Source organism: Hippichthys cyanospilos, chromosome 2 (assembly GCF_059441005.1).
Source record: "Hippichthys cyanospilos isolate Australia breed blue-spotted pipefish chromosome 2, RoL_Hcya_1.0, whole genome shotgun sequence".
Lineage (NCBI taxonomy): Eukaryota > Metazoa > Chordata > Actinopteri > Syngnathiformes > Syngnathidae > Hippichthys > Hippichthys cyanospilos.
Genome location: NC_142370.1, coordinates 14,291,956 through 14,312,530, shown reverse-complemented (window position 1 = coordinate 14,312,530; position 20,575 = coordinate 14,291,956). Strand labels below are relative to the sequence as shown.

The following is a 20,575-nucleotide window of genomic DNA, read 5'->3' as shown; positions in this document are numbered from 1 at the left end:
TAAAAATCATACGCATGTGGCGTTCAAAACTATATGAAGAGCTATTTACAGACTAAGTGTACACTCTTTCATCATAGTTGTTCACTTAAGCATTTTTCTTCCTTCTGTTTAGTGGGCAGTTTTTTATTCATCCAAATAAATATTGCATTTGACTGAAATTGAGATGTAATTTTAATTACAATTAATTGATTAGAAAATGTATATTTTGCACATTTATGAGCCTTTACTTTTACTCACTGTCCACAAATAATAATGATAATTACTTCTAGGAGAACTTACTACTATTGGAGAGCTGCCTGGTTTAGATGATGGTGTGATACGGCATGGTATAGAATATTTATGGATGGACTTTTTTCATCTTTATTGCATGAACGTTGGTAAATTGGTTGCAGTATTAGAAAAGGGTGTAATTAATCAATAGGTTGATGAAACATCAACTTGAAAAAGTGACTTCATGCATTTACTTAAAGCCAACAATCTACCTTGTGTGCTGTAACAGCATCTTTGCTGATTTAAAATGGCTACAATGCACATGGCTGCTTGTGCCTGTGAGTTGTTTGTGCAGCTCTGCAAGCTGTGCAAATGTCTCCCCACGGATGTCAAATAGATTCTAATTAGCTCTGCAGAATTTAATTACCATACGCTGGTGGATCACTAGGGTAACGTCCCGGCTGAATGGATGTGTAACCAATCACAGTTTTCCACAGGCGAGTGTGGCTCGCTGCAGAGAAATATGTCCCTGGCACATGAATGCCTTCTTTTTTGCCGACGACCTTCATTTAGTCATTGACTTTTGCCATGTTTCAATACTTGCACACACCTTTGTTGCTAACATGAAATGGATCAACTGGCAAAGTAAATTGCAGCATTTATTCATTTCCAGAACTCAACACTTCGCATTGGAAGCATAAGGTCTACTTTAATAAAAAAAGAGCTTCAGACATATGTTCTGTGAATCCATTCAAATAAGATATAAGGGTCTTTTCTCCATGAATGGCCATAAAGTCAAGATTCAAGAGCTATAGTCATATGTATCGTATTATTACTGTATACCACACAATGATATTCTTTGAATGTGGATCCGATGTGCCTTCAATGTGGATTTCGAAGGAATCCTCAATAACGCATCGTTGTTTCCTCCCGCCAAGTTTGCTTCTTGTATAAATGCGCTGCCATTAATACCAGGGTTTGTTTGCCAACCAAGAAAGAATATTGATTTTGAAAAACTGCATCAAAAGTTACCTGGGTAGCGAAATGTATGCAATTCTGTGAAAATGGGAAAAAAATGGGGTGGCTTAATGTTACAATAGAAGCAGTTAGAAACAAAATATTTTTGTTGGAGCTTGGAACACATGTAAAGATTCATTGATGAAAAAATATTTTGGGCTTTTCATCGATTTCTCCATGTCCTCTGTAGGACCTTAATTGTTTTTTAAAATCGTGAATCAAACACAACTACAAATGGCAAACATTGGCTATGACTGAACTAAGAATGGAATACAGAAGAAGCTGCTAAAGTCAATTGCTTAAGATTTTATACTATTATAAGCACTGGCGGTCTTAGCTTGAATGATACGCTTGCCCCCACCTCCCATGTTCAAAAAGCGACTCTTCTGCAACAAAATTCAAGCAGATACAACACTCTTCAAAATATGATATGTTCTTTAGGTGCAACAATCTTGAAATGATCAAATAAGAGGTATGTACAAAAGTTACAGGACTTCTTCAATATTGCTCAAACTAGCTTTTTATTTCTGTTTATATAATACTAATACGGTAAATTCAACCAAATCTTTTGGAGGTATATTGTGTGTAGTACAGTGAACCCTCGCTACTTCCAATATCGCAGATTGGCCACATCATGGATTTTTTTTTTTTTCATTACATGGATTCGCTACATCGCAGATTTTTTTTTTTCCCATTAGGCGGATTCATGACGTGCATTTTTTTTCATTACGTATGTATATTATTAGAGAAATATATCGCTTCTGCGACTCATAGCTGCTTCCCTTGTGTCTTGTGTTGAACCTTTGCAAAGGCTCCCAAGCATGCCGCTCCCACGAAGGCTTGTACTGAGCTTAAACACCAACGAAAAATGATGACAATTGCCGAGAAAGTGATACTTCTCAATATGTTGAATGACGAGAGAAGTTACGCGGCCGTGGCCCGCCATTTGGGAGTGAACGAATCCACCGTTCGCAACATTAAGGATGAGGCGAACATTAGGAAGACGGCTGCCATCACCTTTGGCAATTCAGTGAAGCCAAGTGTTACGGCTCGTAATAAAATCGTCCGAATGGAAGGCGCTCTAGCAATCTGTATTGCCGAATGCCGGAAGAGGAACATAGTAAACCCCTTTCCTTTGAAGTCTCGCGCAGCTGCGGTCATATTAGTAGCGGCCCGGACATTGAATTAAAGTCTAATCTGTACATGATCAAGGATGATTACAATGGAGGGTTTACGCTTGAAATACTCACAATTTTAACAATGAAGTCGTCTGGACACTAAATTCTGCAGCAGGTCATGTCATGTGGTAAGTCTTTCAGCTGACACACCACACATACCGTACAGGTTTGAAAGGGGGGGGGGGGGGGGGGGGCTTGTTTGTCTGTCCAGTTGGAGTGTGTGTGTTTGTGTGTGTGTGTGTGTGTGTGTGTGTGTGTGTGGGGTGTTAGCGTGTAGAAGGATTCTTCCTCCAATTAATAGTTGTTTTGGGAGCAAGCCGACACACTATGCAATCGACCTTGAATCCTTAACATACAACTCTGAATGGAGCTTCAATTAGCTAAATTAGCCATCAATTCTTCGAGGCAAGACACCACGTTCTCCGTGATGACACCCGTATTGATCGAGGATTCTACAGCCACATCCAAGGTGCGGTTGAGTTCACGCATGAGACTCGAGTGTCGGTCGCTTTTCCAAACGCTTTCAAAGAAGAATGGCAGCTTCTTCCCCAATCAAGCCACGCCCATCCGGGAAACATTGAGATGAATCAAAAATCCACCAGCTCCAATAAGGAGGATCCTTGTTTTCAACGTTCCAGTAATGTAGGTCTTCTCCACGTCCACTTCAGACAAGCTAGGCATACCATTGTCCACTTTGATGGTGTATCCAACAACAAATGTTCCAGTGGGGCGCGAAAACTCTCCCCAGCCTGCTCTTCTTATCACGAAAACTCTGTCGACACTCGAGAACCCTGAACAATTCTGTGATTAGATTTCGAAAGTAAAACATTGCAGGAGGCTACACTAATACTAGTTGAGGCAGCAGACAACACAGCACAAAGTCAGCATAGCAGGGAGATAAGATATTTTTGTTAGTATTTGCAGTAGTGTTATTGATGTTTTAAAGCAGAACAAAATGTGGAAATTTTGAGATTCTGACCTAGTTTTGCTTCTGGTTTATTGTGTGTGCAGCGTTCATACATACTGAAGATGTGCATGAATGTGGAAAAACAAGCTTGTCCTAGATCAACAGATGAACTTGTTGTTTCCTCTGATCTGATGTGGTACACCCAGTGCTGTCAAAAGTAAACAGGCAACTTTCTCTTGTTACTGGAACATTGGTGATGCATCAGAGATGTTCACACTAAAACAAAAGACTCACACAAAAGCTTTGTGTATTGCTTTTATTCAAAAGAAGACGTAAACTATTAAACTCTGAAATATCTACTTGCACCCTTGCATTATTTACTGTAAGTTTAAGTGTTTGACTATTTCATTTTTGGGAACAGTTTCTATTTATCTCGGCTAACTTTGGAATTCTTGTTCATCTCGCGAGTCAACTATGTTTTTACCAAATGTCTGGATTGCTGCCTTCTTATCGGGTAAACCAAGGCTGATGCTTCACAGTTAAATCCTCGTATGTGCATATTAGAAGCATTAGACATCGAGGCAGATTGGTTGTATGCCGTATGTGGCAACTGAAGCGGACTCGATGAAAAGGAAGAAAAATATAGAATTCATCAAACCAAATGCTGCAACAAAGGCTGACAACTAAATGAAAAAATATTATGACTATAGGTGAACATGAAATAAGTAACTGGGCTGAAACAAAAATAAATATCAGCCCAGCTGATAAAATAAATAAATAAGAAGGAGTGGCCGGAACCACAGAGGAAGGAATTAAACAGAACATCCAACAGAGTTTCAGCTGCTAGGAAAAAAAAAAAACAAAGTAGCAGAAATCCAAAAGCAAAGCCATTTGGCAATTTCCTGAATGTGCAGTGCTCCACATCTTCTTTGTAAATGTAGTCAAAACTTATTTTTACAATTAATACCTACAATGGAAAAGATAAGGGATTCCAAAGCAATTACCAATTACTAAAATTAAGTCATTTTACTATATAAGTCCTCTATAAGTCATTTTACTATAAGTGATAATACCAAAAAAGGATCCAAACACAAAATGAAGCATCAGGTTTACTGCATCTGTTATTTAGTAAAGTGATTTTAGTCAAGGTGGTGCGCTAAGCACTAATAACCAGCTTCGAGGTATAACACAGAAATGTAGAAAAAAAAAAACTGTCTGTTTTGAGTAATGCGGTTATAAATCGACCCCCCCTAATGTGGGCGTTGAAAATTAGAAGAAAAAAAAATCGACTTGTACTCTGAGAAATTCGGTAAACGCTTTACTGTAATGAGCGGCTTTAGTAAATGGATGGATGAATGTATGGACAAAGTTGTATACAGGATATGCCTTTAAAAACAGTTATATTTAAGTTATCACATATGCATAGTATAGAATATATTATCATGTAAACAATACATCGTAATTACATCTTTGAATCTCAAACTGGGTCACATGTAAAATCAGATTTCCATTTCTTTTCTTAAGTGTATGTAAATCACTGATGGAACATAAAATCTTGCCACGGGCGCCACGTTGGCTAGGGTGGCCCTGCATACAACTACAATGATGAAAGGAAAAGCGTAAACTTCACCGTCTTCCCTTTGGCTTCTGCTGCCTGTAAAAGCCAGCTGATGATCATCGACAGTTAGCAGCAATGCTCATCCGGTAGACTGGAAAAAAAAAAAAAAAAAAAAACAGCAGACAGGCAGGCAAACAGGAACATGACACGCAGGAGATTATGTTATATAAAAACAGACGTGTCCCGAGGTGCCTTGCGTGTATCAACACTTCCAAATTACAACGAAAATGGCCGCCTCGCTGGCCTAAACGCTAGGTGACTGTTGGGGCTGAGCGGGCTTCGCTCGTCATCTCTCACATTTGGCTTCCCTGTCGTTCTCTTTGTTAATTAACATTTCAACTTTCAGCTACGGGGGAAATTATCTTCTGGACACAGAGCACTGTTAACTTGTATAACTGTCCTGTCAGAATGCGCTGTCTCTCACTAGAATAGTGTGATGGATGACGGCCTCTGGATGAATGATGACGGATTCTCTTTTCCCTCCTTGCTAAATCTGAATATCAGGCAGAAAATGTTATTTTCAGATTTTTTTTCACTTACGTTAGGTCAGATGTCACCCAAACGCTGCCCACGCATACCAGGTAGTCCGCCAAGGATCACATGTGTAGCACGCAGGCCTGTACAGGTTTATTATCCCTGCTTTAAGTTCTTAAGTCTGAAGTAATCAGGTGCCATTTACGCTGAGTAAATGACCAAGTACTAAAGTAATTGATTACTTCGGGTACTGAATTACCTACAGTAACTGAATACTTTATTTTATAATGAAATGTATTACTTTGATACTCAATAACTTCTAGTAATTTATTACGTAAATATTTAATTTATATAGTAGGCTACTGGCCATGTTGAGAAACTCCTTTCGGCAAACACAAAAAATGACAAAGATATTTAAAAAATAAGTACTAAAAAAATATGCCTTTGAGATCGAGTGAGTAAATTGCCAGTGATATGTTTCAAATGAACCCAAAGACATGTTTTAACAGTTATAACATTAAAATTAAAAAAGGAGATAAGAAAGACAGACCAGTTTGCTAAAATTTGTTTTGGTTAGTAGGTGGTCCATATAGAAAACAAATTCACTGTATGCTGCACATCTCAAGCTAAAATGTAGGCGCTAAATGGTCCGAGCCGCATTTTCACCTCACCCATATCCGGCAAACGTCTTTGTTTTTTTTCTTAAATTGTACTCTATGCCTCCTTTCCTACCCTGAGGGGGGTAGAATGCTCTATTCAAGTTTTGCAGATAATTGATGCTTTTGTTTTATTTATTCATTACAATTTGGAAATAGAGTGCTAATGACATTCGCCTTTTAAATTTTCTGTGTGAGTTACAGAAAAAGCTAACAATGGTTTTTCATCATCGGTGCCACATCATAAGCAAAGCTCTCATATATCCAATGTTATTTACATCTCATTAGAGTGGCAGGGAAACTGGCTGCAGACGCAGCTAGAACCATGCATTGTGAATTGAGCCAAATGTCTCATTTACTGTACTAGAGCTGTGTATCAACATTTTTTTTGCTCCACACTCAGCGGACTGAGATCTCAATCATTCTTAATATAGGGTACAAAAAAGATTTGAGATGAAATCCTTTCAGTTAATGGAGGATGGACAAAATGACTGTTGTGTTCTTTTATTATACTCCCGTTTTCATGTGAAAGTGATTTCTGTCAATGTAATGTCAAATTTTGGCAGGGGGTGCAGACTATTGCAGTCGGTCTCCTCCACAGCTTTTGTTCACTGGCATTGCCTGGTGAGGGTTAACGACTAAGCATATTTTTTAGGTGACACTAATGTTTTGTAAGTCGAGTCGAAGTTGATCTGATCAATACCACTGCCATCTTGACAGCAATCCCCGACCTTTTTTTTCTGCTCCACCGACTTTGCGTTCAGACATATTTTTGATGCACTCCAATAGAAGCCAAAAAAAACCATCACTCAACTGTTATGCTTAAAGGGGAGGTCAACCCTCACGAAAAACATGAGTGATATATGTTCTATTTAGCCTCACAAGTCGAATATGAATAAGAATTCGGCAGCGAATAGTAATTCAGCGGCAAAATCTACCTGTTTTTAGCCTCGCTGTCAACCGAAAATGACATCACGGTTGCTCAGGCCCAATCACAGTTTAGCTTGCAAACGTCCCGTGACCATATTGAGAAAACGGGTGAGCTGTGATTGGGTGTTAGCTGAGCCCTGAACGCACCCGCGATGTCATTTTCATTCAACAACAATTGGCAAAACGGCTGCCCTCTGCGAGGAATCATATCGGGACCAAAAATGAAATAATATTAAGAATGCTGTGTTTAGACTAGTGAGCCTAGTTAGCACATGGTGGCTGTGTGTTTCCTTCAAATTTGAAAATTCTTCTTATTGTTATTTTTCAGAATTGCTTTCACCATCTGAGCTTTATATTTCCAAATGCCGCAATGCTAAACGATATACGGCCTTTTCTTTTTGACAGTTACACAACTACAACAAACCTATCAGCAGTGATTTGAAAAGTCGATGACTCACGTCAATTATGTCTCGGACCGGCGTGTGTCAATTGGTTTAGCGTTTTGCCTTTCTTTTTTTATAATGTGGGATTTATTTGGTCCGATGTGTTGTTTGGATTGGAAGTGACTTTATGTTGCCGTTTACTGGTTGGCGCTTTCTTGCTTGCGTTTCATAAGCATTGCTGTATTCGTTCGCAACGCACAAAAGTACCAGGATGTCGTACAGGTAGGCATGGGACGATATCAGATTCTGACGGTATGATAACCATTAGCAAAAATATTACAATATCACAGCATTGAAATTACAGCTCCAAAACATAGAATTTCCATAAATTTCCATACATTCTTTGTTGCCAAATATCAATTTTCCTACATTATAAAAAGTTTCTTTGTAAAACAAAATATATACTGGAGCATTTGTTACAACCATTTACAATGCTAAGTTCAAATACGTGAATAAAATCAAAACAAACCTTCAATGAGCAACACAGGCTTTGCTCACTAATGAACATATACATGAATTCTTTCTGATTGAAAACATGCCATTTTAACTGAAGCGTGGGCACTTTGTATAAAATAACGATAGTCTTTTAAAAAAGGATCAAATCACTCATTCAACTACCGTGTGTATCCATCAATAGTACAATCCGGATTCTGTCATTTTACGTTGACGAGTTCCCCCACACACACAAGCACGCACACACAAACAAGATCTCTCTGTTTTGACAAGCGAATGAGAGCATACGACACTAATCTGCATTTTTTATGTGCTGCGTTGTGCTTTTTGTGCCTAGAAATGTCCGAGACCGCTATCGAAACACCACTTCAGACAGTGGTGACTGACGTTCATGTTGAAAAACACCAGACGACGTTTGGAACGGTGCTTTTTACATTTGATGACGATTGGTGTTCCGAGCTGTCGGTGAATGTTAATCATTTCAAATGCTGTCTGGCGTTTTTCAAAATAAACATTGGTCGCTGGTAGGCATCAAGGGGGGCGTTCTCGACGCCGTCTCTTATGCCGCTTGTGATAAGTGGCATAAAAACAGCGTTCTAAAAGAGTACAGCGTAACTCACGACAAATTTGTAAAAGCGTTGGATGAGCTCATCCGTTTGCCAAATTGTTCGTTCACATAGCACTAGCTCATAGCTCACTCGCAATGTCAGCCGAAAACTTCCCAGGGACTCGGCTTCATTTGTTTGGACAGGGGGAAAATTTCGACGAACGGGGACGGGGGAAAGTTCGATTCATGAGTTTCATATTTGCCGAACTCCATAGCGATACTAAAAACACAAATTAATTTTTGACCAAAAGTGGAATGCGGGGTAAAAATCATTGACTTTTTCATAATAGTTAACTTTTATTTTGACTTGACTGGCGTTTTTCAATTTTAGTTCAATTTCTTTCATCAGCTTTAATGATTTTCTTTTGGGTTTCATTTTCAGTGTGTGCATGGTCATATTGCTGTGTTGAGTGAATGTGCCAAATTTTCACAGCACTAAAACATATTTACTTCAAGCTATGGCCTTGTAATCCTGTGACTTAATTTGGACGGATAACCTTGACGGTAAATACTTGGAAAAATGTTTGTAAAGGGCAGAAGATGAACCTGTCAAACTTCTCACTGGACTCTAGCAATACTTCCATTTGCCAAATTCGATTTTGTTTTTTGTTTTTCCTTGTAATACTTCCTTACACATTTCCAGAAGTGCCTTCTGGCCATAAGTCTTAACACTGTTATGAAGAAGCGAGAGGAGGAAGTTGAGAAAGTGGAGAACGGAAACGACATAAACAGGAGGTTCAAACGAGTAGAGGTAGAAGACAAGAGCATGGGCAAGATTGGTGTTGACCCCGCAGGCGGGCTGGAGAAGGCTGCCAGAGGGGATGTGATTCTCACTCGCCCGTTTGCTATCGTTCCTGAACCTTGTTTTGACAAACTCGAAGCTGCTCTCTATCACTGAGCCACAGGCTACCCCTACCCTGCCTTTTTTCATCTTTCTCTCCAAGCTGGTGGCCCTTTCATTTTTAATTGACACTGTAGTTTTGGTAGGCTCACAGGGAAAGACTTTTCTTGCCAGGCATTGCCAGCCAAGCCTGCAGGCCTTGCGAGGCGGGGCCAACAGTTTTCCCCAGGCAGCCTTTTAAACGGGTTTGGGCAAATTTGCTCTTCAGTCCATTAGTCGTGAAAGACCGTGGGAGAGCACGGCCTGATGTTGTGCTCTCCCACAACTGTAGCGAGCTAGTTTTATGTACGTATTCAGGTATTATCTTCATTGAATTCATACCTAAGTCTTTGTTCTTGGGCCACTGAGGTAGCTGATCTGTATATCCTTCTCAGACGCAGCCTATTTCTTTGAGTCCACTGTAGTGGGCATTTGTTTCTAGGCGATATAAGGGCGGAACGATTAGGGAAAATAATCTAATTTTCAATTTGAATTCAGATTTTTTTTCAAGGCTCTTTTCAAATGTATTTATCAAAAGCTCACATCCGTTAAAAGGAACAGTAGCGGATGTTATGCATTACAGCAGCAGTGGTGAACTCCGTTTTTGACGTGTCCCTCTCCAATCCCTCCCGATTCAAAGGACCAGTCACTACATAAAGCATTACTTTGTTTTATGACACATGAACGCATTTACTGCTAAACTTCTTTAATCAGGGATGGGTGGACTGTAAATGTCTAATAATGTCGACTAGGCATAGGACGATAACCGGAATGGCGATATAGCGCGGTTTTAGAAGTCACGGTTATTTAAAACCGTCCGAGTCTGTCCAAGATTTTTTTCTTTTCTCTCGTGTCATCTACCTTAATGGGTAGCTGCAAATGTAGCTCTCATTGTGTATCAGACGTAAGTCCTCATCTGCTGCAGCATTTTCTTTTTTTAATCGGCTACGGCTAACCACTGCATGTAAAATGTATCGATTAACTCATTATTTCACGTTGACTATTCCTCCACACACGTGCATGCACGCATCTAGACACAAACAAGCTCTGGCATGTTCTCGTCCTATGCCAAGCGAATTCATGTGTCCGGCCAGTGTATTTTGTGTATTGTGTTTATGGACAATGCACTTTAATTAATGTGCTATCAGGTGATGCATGTAGACGTTGGAAACAGTCTGCGTAAAATGACAGAATCCACATTGTACTGTCAATTGATACACATAATCGAATTGAATAATTGATCAATTTTTAAAATATTGGTATTTTATACTAATTAAGTGCCCATATTTCAGTTAAAATTGGTTGTGTTCAATCAGAAAGAATTCATGTATATGTTTATTGGTAAGCAAAACCTGTGTTGCTCACTAAACGTTTCTATTTTATGTATTTATTTTTTATTTAGCATGGTAAATGTTTGCTATTTTAACGAATGCTGTGTTACATATCTTGTTTAAGAATAAAACCATTTTTATACTAGAGTTAGGAAAGAGTCTATGCGCAGGGGTGGGAAACTCAGGCCCTAGTGGGCCGGTGTCCAGCATGTTTTCCAGTTAAACAAACCTGATTCAAATGGTTAGGATTGTTTTCAAGCTCCAGCAGAGCTTGTTGATTAGCTAATGGTTTAAATCAGATGTGTTGGGGAGAAAAAAATGGAAAACATGCAGGACACCGGCACTCAAGGGCCAGAATTGTCCACCAATGGTCCATGCTTTCATTTGGTAGATTTTGTGTATGTATAATCATGGATTCAACAAAATACACAACACTAGTGCATGGTGATGTTCCATGATTTTTTTTTTTTTTTTTTTTTTTTTTTTACCTTGTGAGGTGAATAAGATCAAGGATTTTACATATCTACGTCAATGCCTTGTGGGACATTGAGTCCTAGTTTGCTCGGGAGGGGACATCATGGCCTTTCCAATGTGGCTCATGTGTTAAAAGAGTGGGATCCAATTAACTTTACTATGTTGCAAAATGGACACCACTGTTGGGCCAAATGAATATTGTGTGTCTCAGTGGGATATCAATATCCAAACTTACCTGGATGATGGCGGAATTGGGCCCTCAACCACTACAAAGAGAAAAAAAAAAAACACTTCAATCATGCTTTTCCATAATCCACTGATATTTAGATGCAAATCCTACTGCTATGATGTAAATATATATCACATTAACAGTTGTAAAAGTAGTGTCCGCTGATCTGCTTTTCTATTCATCACTGCAGGGTTTCTGAGCACTGGAGACCAGGCGGCGAAGGGCAACTACGGCCTGCTTGATCAAATTCAGGCTCTCAGGTGGATCAAGGAAAACATCCTGGCCTTCAAAGGAGACCCAAAACGAGTGACAATCTTTGGCTCCGGTGCCGGGGCCTCATGTGTCAGCCTGTTGACCCTCTCGCATTATTCAGAAGGTAAATCCTTCCGCTCTCGAAGCCTTTGAGAAGATTTGCCGACACGTGGACACGTTTCATCATTTTGTCATGTCTGGTCTTATTTTGGAATGTTTTGCAGTCTTCTTTCTGAAGTTCAAATGTAGTCGTCGCAATACATTAAAGTTGCAATAGCTTTGAACAGGTCTTTTCATTTTCTTGAAGGAAATGACGATCTGACCACCTGTAGGGTAGTTCTGACATCATCATATTTCAGAGGAGCTTCTAAGGTCATCTTTCAAACTACTTTCTTTTGTGCTAATTCGGAGGCATGAGATTACCATGAGGCACGAGGTTACCAGAAGTTACAGTAAATCTAACTTCATTTTGGTCTTACAATCACTAAATTAAGTCCATATGACAAAGACTGAATTCTTAGGTGGAAATGAAGAGTGCCAAACCCTTCGAGGTGCTGAAAATCGAAACTCGTTGACTACAGATGGACACTGTAGGTAAAAGGCTAACATTGCAAAGTATCTCATATAAAATTACGTTTGATTTCATCAAAGAGGAAGTATTTACAGGACCATTATCGTCAAATACACCCTTTCTTTCAATTATTCAGATTTTTTTGTTTGTAGATTTAAATGACTGGTTTTGATAAGTCCTCATAGACTAGAGGAAACCAAATATGGCAGCTACCCATCACCTTAAGTGGCAATAGCAAAAGCTTGGATGTTGCTTTTCAGGTCTAGTGCGTGTGGGGGGTTGAGAACTAATGTGAGGCCAAAACCTTGTTTTGAAGTAGTCCTCACAGTCATAATATGAAGTTTTCTGCTTGGGAGGGAATAACGCAAGAAAAATACAAATGTTGACTTTGCAATAATGGCTTATATTAAATTTAAAACTTAAAATATGAGGTTTGAAAGAAGTAGCTTCATGTTGGTACGTTATAATGTCAAATCATTGTTGCAGTGAGTCATTACTCATCCCATTGAACAGAAATACCCTGGACTTTAGTCCGGCATCTGATTTTATGTGTGCCTGGTCAGTTCTATTTGGATCCTATTGCATGTTTTAAGAGCTCAACATCAAAAACAGCTTCTATTTTAAGTGTACATTTTTCTCATTGATTCAATTTCATGCCTCGCCAGACACATTCTCATTGACGACATGCCTTCCCAGCTAGATATGAAGCTCCTCATTTACCACAATGACACAACTGCATCTTTTCGTCCATAGACAGTCAAATTAGCCGAAAACTTATTTACAGTGTATGTCGTTCATTTATTTAATGCAATGAGTAGGTTTTTATGTGCTGATCATATCATAGCGCTACCTTATTAAAAGAGCAATTGTTAACCGCGATGGTTGTTGAGCCAAGAGAATTGTTATTCTTGATGCAGTGCGATGTCTTGATATATGAGTTAGATACAGTATATTAGATTATAACGGGCAAAATGCCTTTTGAGCTTGGGTAATTCATCATTTCATTCGGAAAACTGCGAGTGTAAAATCTTATTCAATGCACAACAAGAGCCTTGGAGATCTACCATGGAAAAGGCCACTGCTGACACCCGTTTCCAGGTTAGAGTCCTAAATCAACCTGTCAGCGGCACTACATTGAATAGAATGTTATGCACCTGCAAATGGCATTGCGGTCACTTTTTATATTCTTCTTTTGTTTTTCTGTTTTATGATTGTAAACTGTAAAGTGTTAGCCCAGTGGTTCCATAAAATGCTAATAACAGTAATTAACTCTTTCCACCCACACCCAGCCCCCCAAATACATATGTGTAATGATATTTTGTTTAATATATAGTTAGACAGTAAATGGGGAGTGTATTTGAACAGCTTAAAGACTCTCTTTTGCCATACCGCAAGTCGTTGAAATGAGTTGAGTCAACAAGACTCATTTTGCAAATCATGTGCAAGCAAGTCACGATTAAAACTTGGCCGAATGACAGCATATGTCTTGAAAACAAAGGCGGTCTCGTATCTCAAGGCACCACTGTATTTATTATGAGTTAACTGGCTGCGGTTCAATCTGTACTAACCTCTAAACCTAAATCCCAAAGCAAGATCACTCTCATATAAGCCTTGACGTGACGTGACCAAACCCGACTTTATCTTTCCGTTGTTCAGTCAGTGAACTGACAAACTGTGACATCAATATTCATAATCACCTGTATTTATTTATATAGCCCTTGATCACAAAAGAGTCTCAAGGGGTTCACAAATCCACACTTGAGATCACTTAAAGACTGCAGTCTTTTGACCAAAATTTCCAGGACAGAAAATACGGTAGTATTAAATCAATGCGATATGAGTCTTGTGACGTCCGTTTTCGGGACAGAACATACGTACATACTGAGCCAGAAACGTATAAGCGTTGAATAAGCATATCTCAAGGAGTGACTTGCATGAGTTGCACTAACGCTTGATGCCATTTTCAGATATGTTCCAGAAAGCTATCATCCAGAGCGGCACAGCACTTTCTAGTTGGGCAGTCAACTACCAGCCCGCTAAGTACACACGAGTCCTTGCGGAGAAGGTGGGCTGCAACATGCTAGACACCATTGATCTGGTGGAGTGCCTGCAAAACAAGAACTACAAGGAGCTGATTGAGCAGTACGTGACGCCGGCAAAATACCACATCGCCTTCGGCCCCGTGATTGATGGCGACGTGATCCCCGACGATCCCCAAATCCTCATGGAGCAAGGCGAGTTCCTCAACTACGACATTATGTTGGGCGTCAATCAAGGCGAGGGATTCAAGTTTGTCGACGGGATCGTGGACAGTGAGGACGGGGTCTCGGCCAATGATTTTGACTTTGCTGTGTCTGACTTTGTGGACCATCTGTACGGCTACCCCGAGGGCAAAGACACTCTTCGCGAGACAATCAAGTTTATGTACACCGACTGGGCTGACAAGGAAAATCCAGAGAACCGGCGCAAGACCTTGGTCGCGCTGTTCACAGACCACCAATGGGTGGCTCCAGCAGTGGCCACAGCAGATCTACATGCCCAGTATGGCTCCCCTACCTACTTTTATGCTTTTTACCACCACTGCCAGAGCGACATGAAGCCCAGCTGGGCCGACTCGGCCCACGGTGACGAAGTACCCTACGTATTTGGGATTCCAATGATTGGCCCGACGGATCTCTTTAACTGCAATTTCTCGAAGAATGATGTGATGTTGAGCGCTGTCGTCATGACCTACTGGACTAACTTTGCCAAAACAGGGTAAATATTCAAACCTAATTTCGTTCAAGATTTGCCACATCAACACATTGAACTCATTCACTGCCATTGATGGATATACATACGTATATGTTAAAGATCAATTCTTGACTGTCAGTGAATAAATGAAGACAGAACAAGAAATCTAACCCATTTCTATGTAAAAAGGGTTGTATTTCTTGTGATATAGTTTCTTTCGGGTTAGCTTGTTGTTTTTACTACAGTATTTTCTTAAGAAAACAATAATTACAACCAATATTCTTTACTGTGAATTTCCGCACCTGATTAAAAGCCACAATAGGAATTTGAAAACAAATATGGACACACATTAGCCGCTTGGTATTAATAGTTATGGGTTTCCACTTGATTAAATGGAATGCACGCAAAGAAAATGCTCACACAGATTATTATTTTAAAAACCTTGAGATACCTCAAAGAATAGTACAGTATACATGTTTTTACCCCACAACATAAATGTAAGCCGTTGACCGGTCCGTGGTGATCAAAAGGTTGGGGGCCACTGGCTATAGGACGGAACATGTGGTACCCCTAGATTTAGTTATACGGTGTATTATTTTTTAAGAAACACTGGATCCAAAAATTCATGGCATTGAATACAACAGCCACTGAAAATGTATGATAATGACAATCTTGTCACTGTTATTACAAACTTTATTGGAAACTTAATGGGACCATATGTAAGAAATGCTGACAGTTCAGTGAGCTGGGAAGAGAATGCCTTAAGTGGTGTGTTAATGTTCGCGAATTCATCTGTCGAGGAGTGGCATATTGTAGGAACATATGTTAAGGCTGCGATCACAGGCGCTGTGTAGAATCCCACCAAATGCTATAGCAGACCTCTGTATATGGTCCCTAATGGAGACACCTTGTAGAGAACAGACATTGCATTATATAACACTGCAACCTCATGTTAAAAAAACAATAGGTGGTAGTTTGATCCGACAGTAAAACAAATCATTTGGATGCTACAATGTTTTTTTCTTGCTGTCTTGCAACCTCAGATTAGTTGCATGACAATAGTTGTTTTTATATATAATGTATATACATGTATACATATATACATGCATATATATATATATATATACATATATATATATATATATATATATATATTTATATATATACATACATACATTTTATATATATATATATATATTATATATACATACATTTTATATATATATACATACATTTTATATATATATATATATATATATATATATATATATATATATATATATATATATATATATATATATAAAACCCAAGACAGTTCTTTCCTTTGGTGAAATATGCAAAATTCTCCAACCACCTACGAAAGGAAGGATGTACACAGCATTTCAATCATCAGTCTATTAAATCATGTTCCTCAGAGAAAAAAAAATCAATTTCTTAAAAAAAAAAAAAAAAAGTTGTTATATTAAGTTTCTTCAGTCATGCAGAATGCTTTGTTTTGGCCTCCCCTAACCAATTTCCCAATGAGAAATGTCTGCAGTGGGCTCAGAATTACACACACAAAAAATATACATATACAGTTGAGATGCCTGGAGTTCGCAATAGTTCCTGGATGACCACCCTTGCATCCTGATTTTGGATTTTCCAGCATTGGAAAATTAAACAGACAGATTAAACGGACAGATTAAAATTTTGACCGAAATATTGGTTAATTTGCCCCCACCTCCAAAAATTGCAGGGCACCCACAATCAAACAGCCATTCACATCCAGGAGCAATTTAGTGTTCCATTTACCATCTTTGAATGTTATTGGAATGTGTGAGAAAACCGCAAACAGGAAATACCAGAGCCTGGATTCAACAAAACCCGACTGAGTTATCTATATGGGGAGACAGTTACACAAACCAGTTGACAATAGTGCCACATCAAATACAATTAATATAAGTAATATTGTATTGACTTCTTGATTGCGATGTCAATGTGTAATTTGATATGTTGATCTCTATAAAATGAAACAATAACGGTTTTTGCAAACTTCTTAAAGACTGATGCCTATTTGACGGTCTCAAACATTATATTGAGCTGGCTCATCACACAATTTGTTGGCACGCTGGGCCACATCATCGTCAGTCTGCCATTCATTCCAAGCCGAACCAAACTGTAATCGTCAGTCGTTCAATTTATTAATTTGTGGGTATTTTACGTACTTCTGCTGCTCATTCAATCATGGGCAAAATGCGTGTCTATCAGTGATGGGAGTTAGTAGTTTGGCGGTCCCGATGGATTGCCCACCTCTGAGTTACAAATACATCGACGCACAAAGCTCAGTTTTCCTCAATGCTTAGTCTTTTTTTTTTTTTTAAGGTTTCTCATCATTTATCATTCATCGGCAAAATGGCTGTCTGTCAGTGGCGAGCCGACAGACGGTCATTTACGTAATACTAAATCAGAGCAACGGAAGCCGAATCCCAACATTTATGATTTTCTTTCTCTTCCGTCTCTCTTTTCAGTGACCCAAATCAACCAGTCCCGCAAGACACAAAGTTCATTCACACAAAACCCAACAGGTTCGAGGAGGTAGCCTGGACCAAGTATAATCCCAAAGACCAGCTCTATCTTCACATCGGTCTCAAACCTCGAGTACGAGATCACTACCGCGCCACCAAGGTTGCCTTCTGGCTGGAGCTGGTGCCGCACCTTCACAACATTAATGAATTTTTCCAGTACGTGTCAACCACGACCAAAATACCTCCGCAGGACACCACCCCGTACCCTTACACCAAACGATTCCCAGGCAAAAACAACTGGCCCTCGACCACCCGCTATCCAGGCGTGCCCTCCAGCAACACCAAGCACACCACGGACCAGCGCAAAAGCGACGACCTCGCCGACGAGTCCAGCGTATTAATCGAGACCAAACGGGACTACTCCACCGAGCTGAGCGTCACCATTGCTGTGGGCGCGTCGCTCCTCTTCTTGAACATCCTGGCCTTCGCCGCGCTCTACTACAAAAAGGACAAGCGACGCGCAGACTCCACCCGCCACGTCCCCACGCCGCAGCGCAACTCCACGCCGGTCAACGCGCCATCCGCCGCCAACGATGTGGCCCGCCTGCAGAGTGAGGAGTTGATGACGCTGCAAATGAAGCAGCAGCAGCTGGAGCACGAGCACCAACGCGAGCCCATGCAAGTCCACGATACCCTGCGCCTCACCGGCCCGCCAGACTACACCCTCACGCTGCGCCGCTCGCCCGACGACATCCCGCTGATGTCGCCCAGCACCATCACCATGATCCCCAACTCACTGGCTGGCATGCAGCCGCTGCACAACTTCAATACGTTTGGGGGCAGCCAGAACAGTACCAACCTGCCGCACGGCCACTCCACCACACGGGTATAGCTCTGTTGGGATCAAACCATACCGGATTCCCTCTGAGAGCAAGAACTGACAATGGCGAAAGGGAGTGAGGTGACGATGTGAAGCACACACTCCAAAGTTTCCGATAGAAGTTATTTTACTACGCTGCCTTCTTGACAAAGCATATATAGGAAAAAAATGATGTCTTTTAAACAAAGAAAATGAATTGTGAATGTCTCTACAGGAAGAACTATGAGAGCTAAGCTTCACGGAGTTTGACAGAAAAAACAAAGAAGGTGGATGACTTAGTTGCTATAAATCTTTCAAATAATGGACGTACAAAGAGACCCTCTGAACCTCATTTTATTGATTATAAATGTTTCAGACTCCTTACTGGCTAACAGAAAATTATTGACATCAAAAGAAAACTATGTGAAAATTTAAAAAAAAAAAAAAAAAAAAAAGGAAAATACCTAGAACAGGTGTCATAATGGCATTTTTTATATGGCTGTTTTGTGCTTTATGTTTTGAGCTTAATGTTGAGGTGTAAATACTGCATATTTAAACACAAGTCATCTTTTGTCCTTGATTTGAGTAACTCTTTTCCCCGCACAGCCCCCCAAAAAATTCAGCCTTCGAGAGTTGTGCTTTTGGGGAATGATGTAAATATTGTTTTACTGCATTGTGAGATCCTTTTCTGTTGACGCAGGATGTCTGCGAGCAACTTTGATCTCAATTGCAGACTTATGCGGTATGCGGACTAATCTGATCTGCTGTTGGGTAACATCACTTTTGTTTGTTTGTTTGTTTGTGTTTTTTTCATGTGTGATTTCTGATTGTATTTATATTACCGTATTTATTTATTTCTGCAGCTCCACTGTGGCCAGAAATATATGATATATTCGTGTTTTGGGTTTGTATTTTTGGGGGGTTGGAGCAGTATCAATATTAGTTGTAAGGGATATTGGAATCTATGTTACGTAGTTCAAATTTTACTCATATTCTAGCAATATGTAAAGTATTGTGTGAGGCTTGTGATATATTTTCGGTTACAAAGCAAGTGGATGAATGTAAAAAGTATTCTATTTATTAAGAAATGAAAAAGAATATCGCATTAATGTTCATTTTGTTTTGCATCTCGTGTGCGACAACTGGGAAGACAGGATATCTGCTAAATCTATTTAGGAAAAAAACTTGAGATGATAAGGTCATTTAAAGTTGTTTCTTTCTTATACAGTATTTGTTTGCTATTTTTGCCTTAAGTAATGATAGAGATCCTATTTCTGGCTGGGTAAATGTATAAAAAAAATCTGCAATGTTTTTAATAAAATATCAAAGTATTTTCTATAAGGAGAGAGGAGTAAAAAAAAAAACAACAAAAAAAACAAAGGCTCAAATTATTTTTTTGCATTTATATTTTCAGAGTCAAATTTTTACCACAGGTAATCAGGAGTAGTGACACGTTTCACACTTTGTTTTTACAGCCTTTTATGAAACAACCTGTTTAGGCGCATCCCCCTCCCCTCCCTTTCAGGGCTAACTACATCGGCACATCACGGACCTGCTACACAACGCCCCCCCCCCCCCCCCCCCCCCCCATGATAATGTATGCATTTTCGCTGATTTCCCGATAGTCAGCACGCCCCTGGCGGTGGCGGCCTCATATATCCTCAGTAAGAAGTCAATTTAATGCCGCCAACCTTGGCTGTGTTTTTAAGTTTTTCACTTAGGCTTTTCCTCATCTGTGCTCACATTTACTGTCAATAAAATGCAAGATATTGTACTGATCGCTTTTAAATTTCTCACAGGTTGAATTAAGGTGAACAATCATCTTGTGCACGTACAGCCATTGAGGCTGAATGCATGCGTAGCGCAAATTCATGCCGTGCCCCGCAAAATCAATGCTTGCTCTATTAACAGCAACGACAAGAAAAATAACTTGGCCATGAGCCACAAGCCCCAAGCCCAAAGCAACCAAAAGAATGTTATTTGACAGTTTGGCACAGTTCTGTCGCCACATCCTCCCGCCAGTTGAACAGCTGACTGGAGTGAGAGTTTGCCGTCAAGTCAAGTCAAATTTATTTATACAGCCCTAAATCAAAACAGAGCTTCTAGGACTTCCCAAGTGAATCACTGAGAACATCACATCCCCTGTGTAAAGCCCCTCAAGGGGAAGGAAAATTTCAAAACCCCATTTGGGATTTAAAAAAAAAAGATTGAGAAGGGACCACAGCTGGGAAGAGCCCTCTTTCAGGTTG

At 39.8% G+C, this 20,575-nt stretch overlaps 1 protein-coding gene across 1 annotated transcript in view; it reads left to right on the top strand.

Moving 5' to 3' along the window:
* nlgn4xa (neuroligin 4 X-linked a) overlaps positions 1-19,891 on the top strand; it is a 65,873-nt gene extending 45,982 nt beyond the window's left edge. Inside the window, exons 5-7 of the mRNA XM_088439378.1 lie at positions 11,598-11,783; positions 14,198-14,987; positions 17,471-19,891. Coding sequence (XP_088295504.1) covers positions 11,598-11,783; positions 14,198-14,987; positions 17,471-18,359 — 1,865 coding nt within the window. The 3' untranslated portion in view covers positions 18,360-19,891. The remainder of the gene's footprint in view (positions 1-11,597; positions 11,784-14,197; positions 14,988-17,470) is intronic.
* Positions 19,892-20,575: the final 684 nt, after the last annotated feature.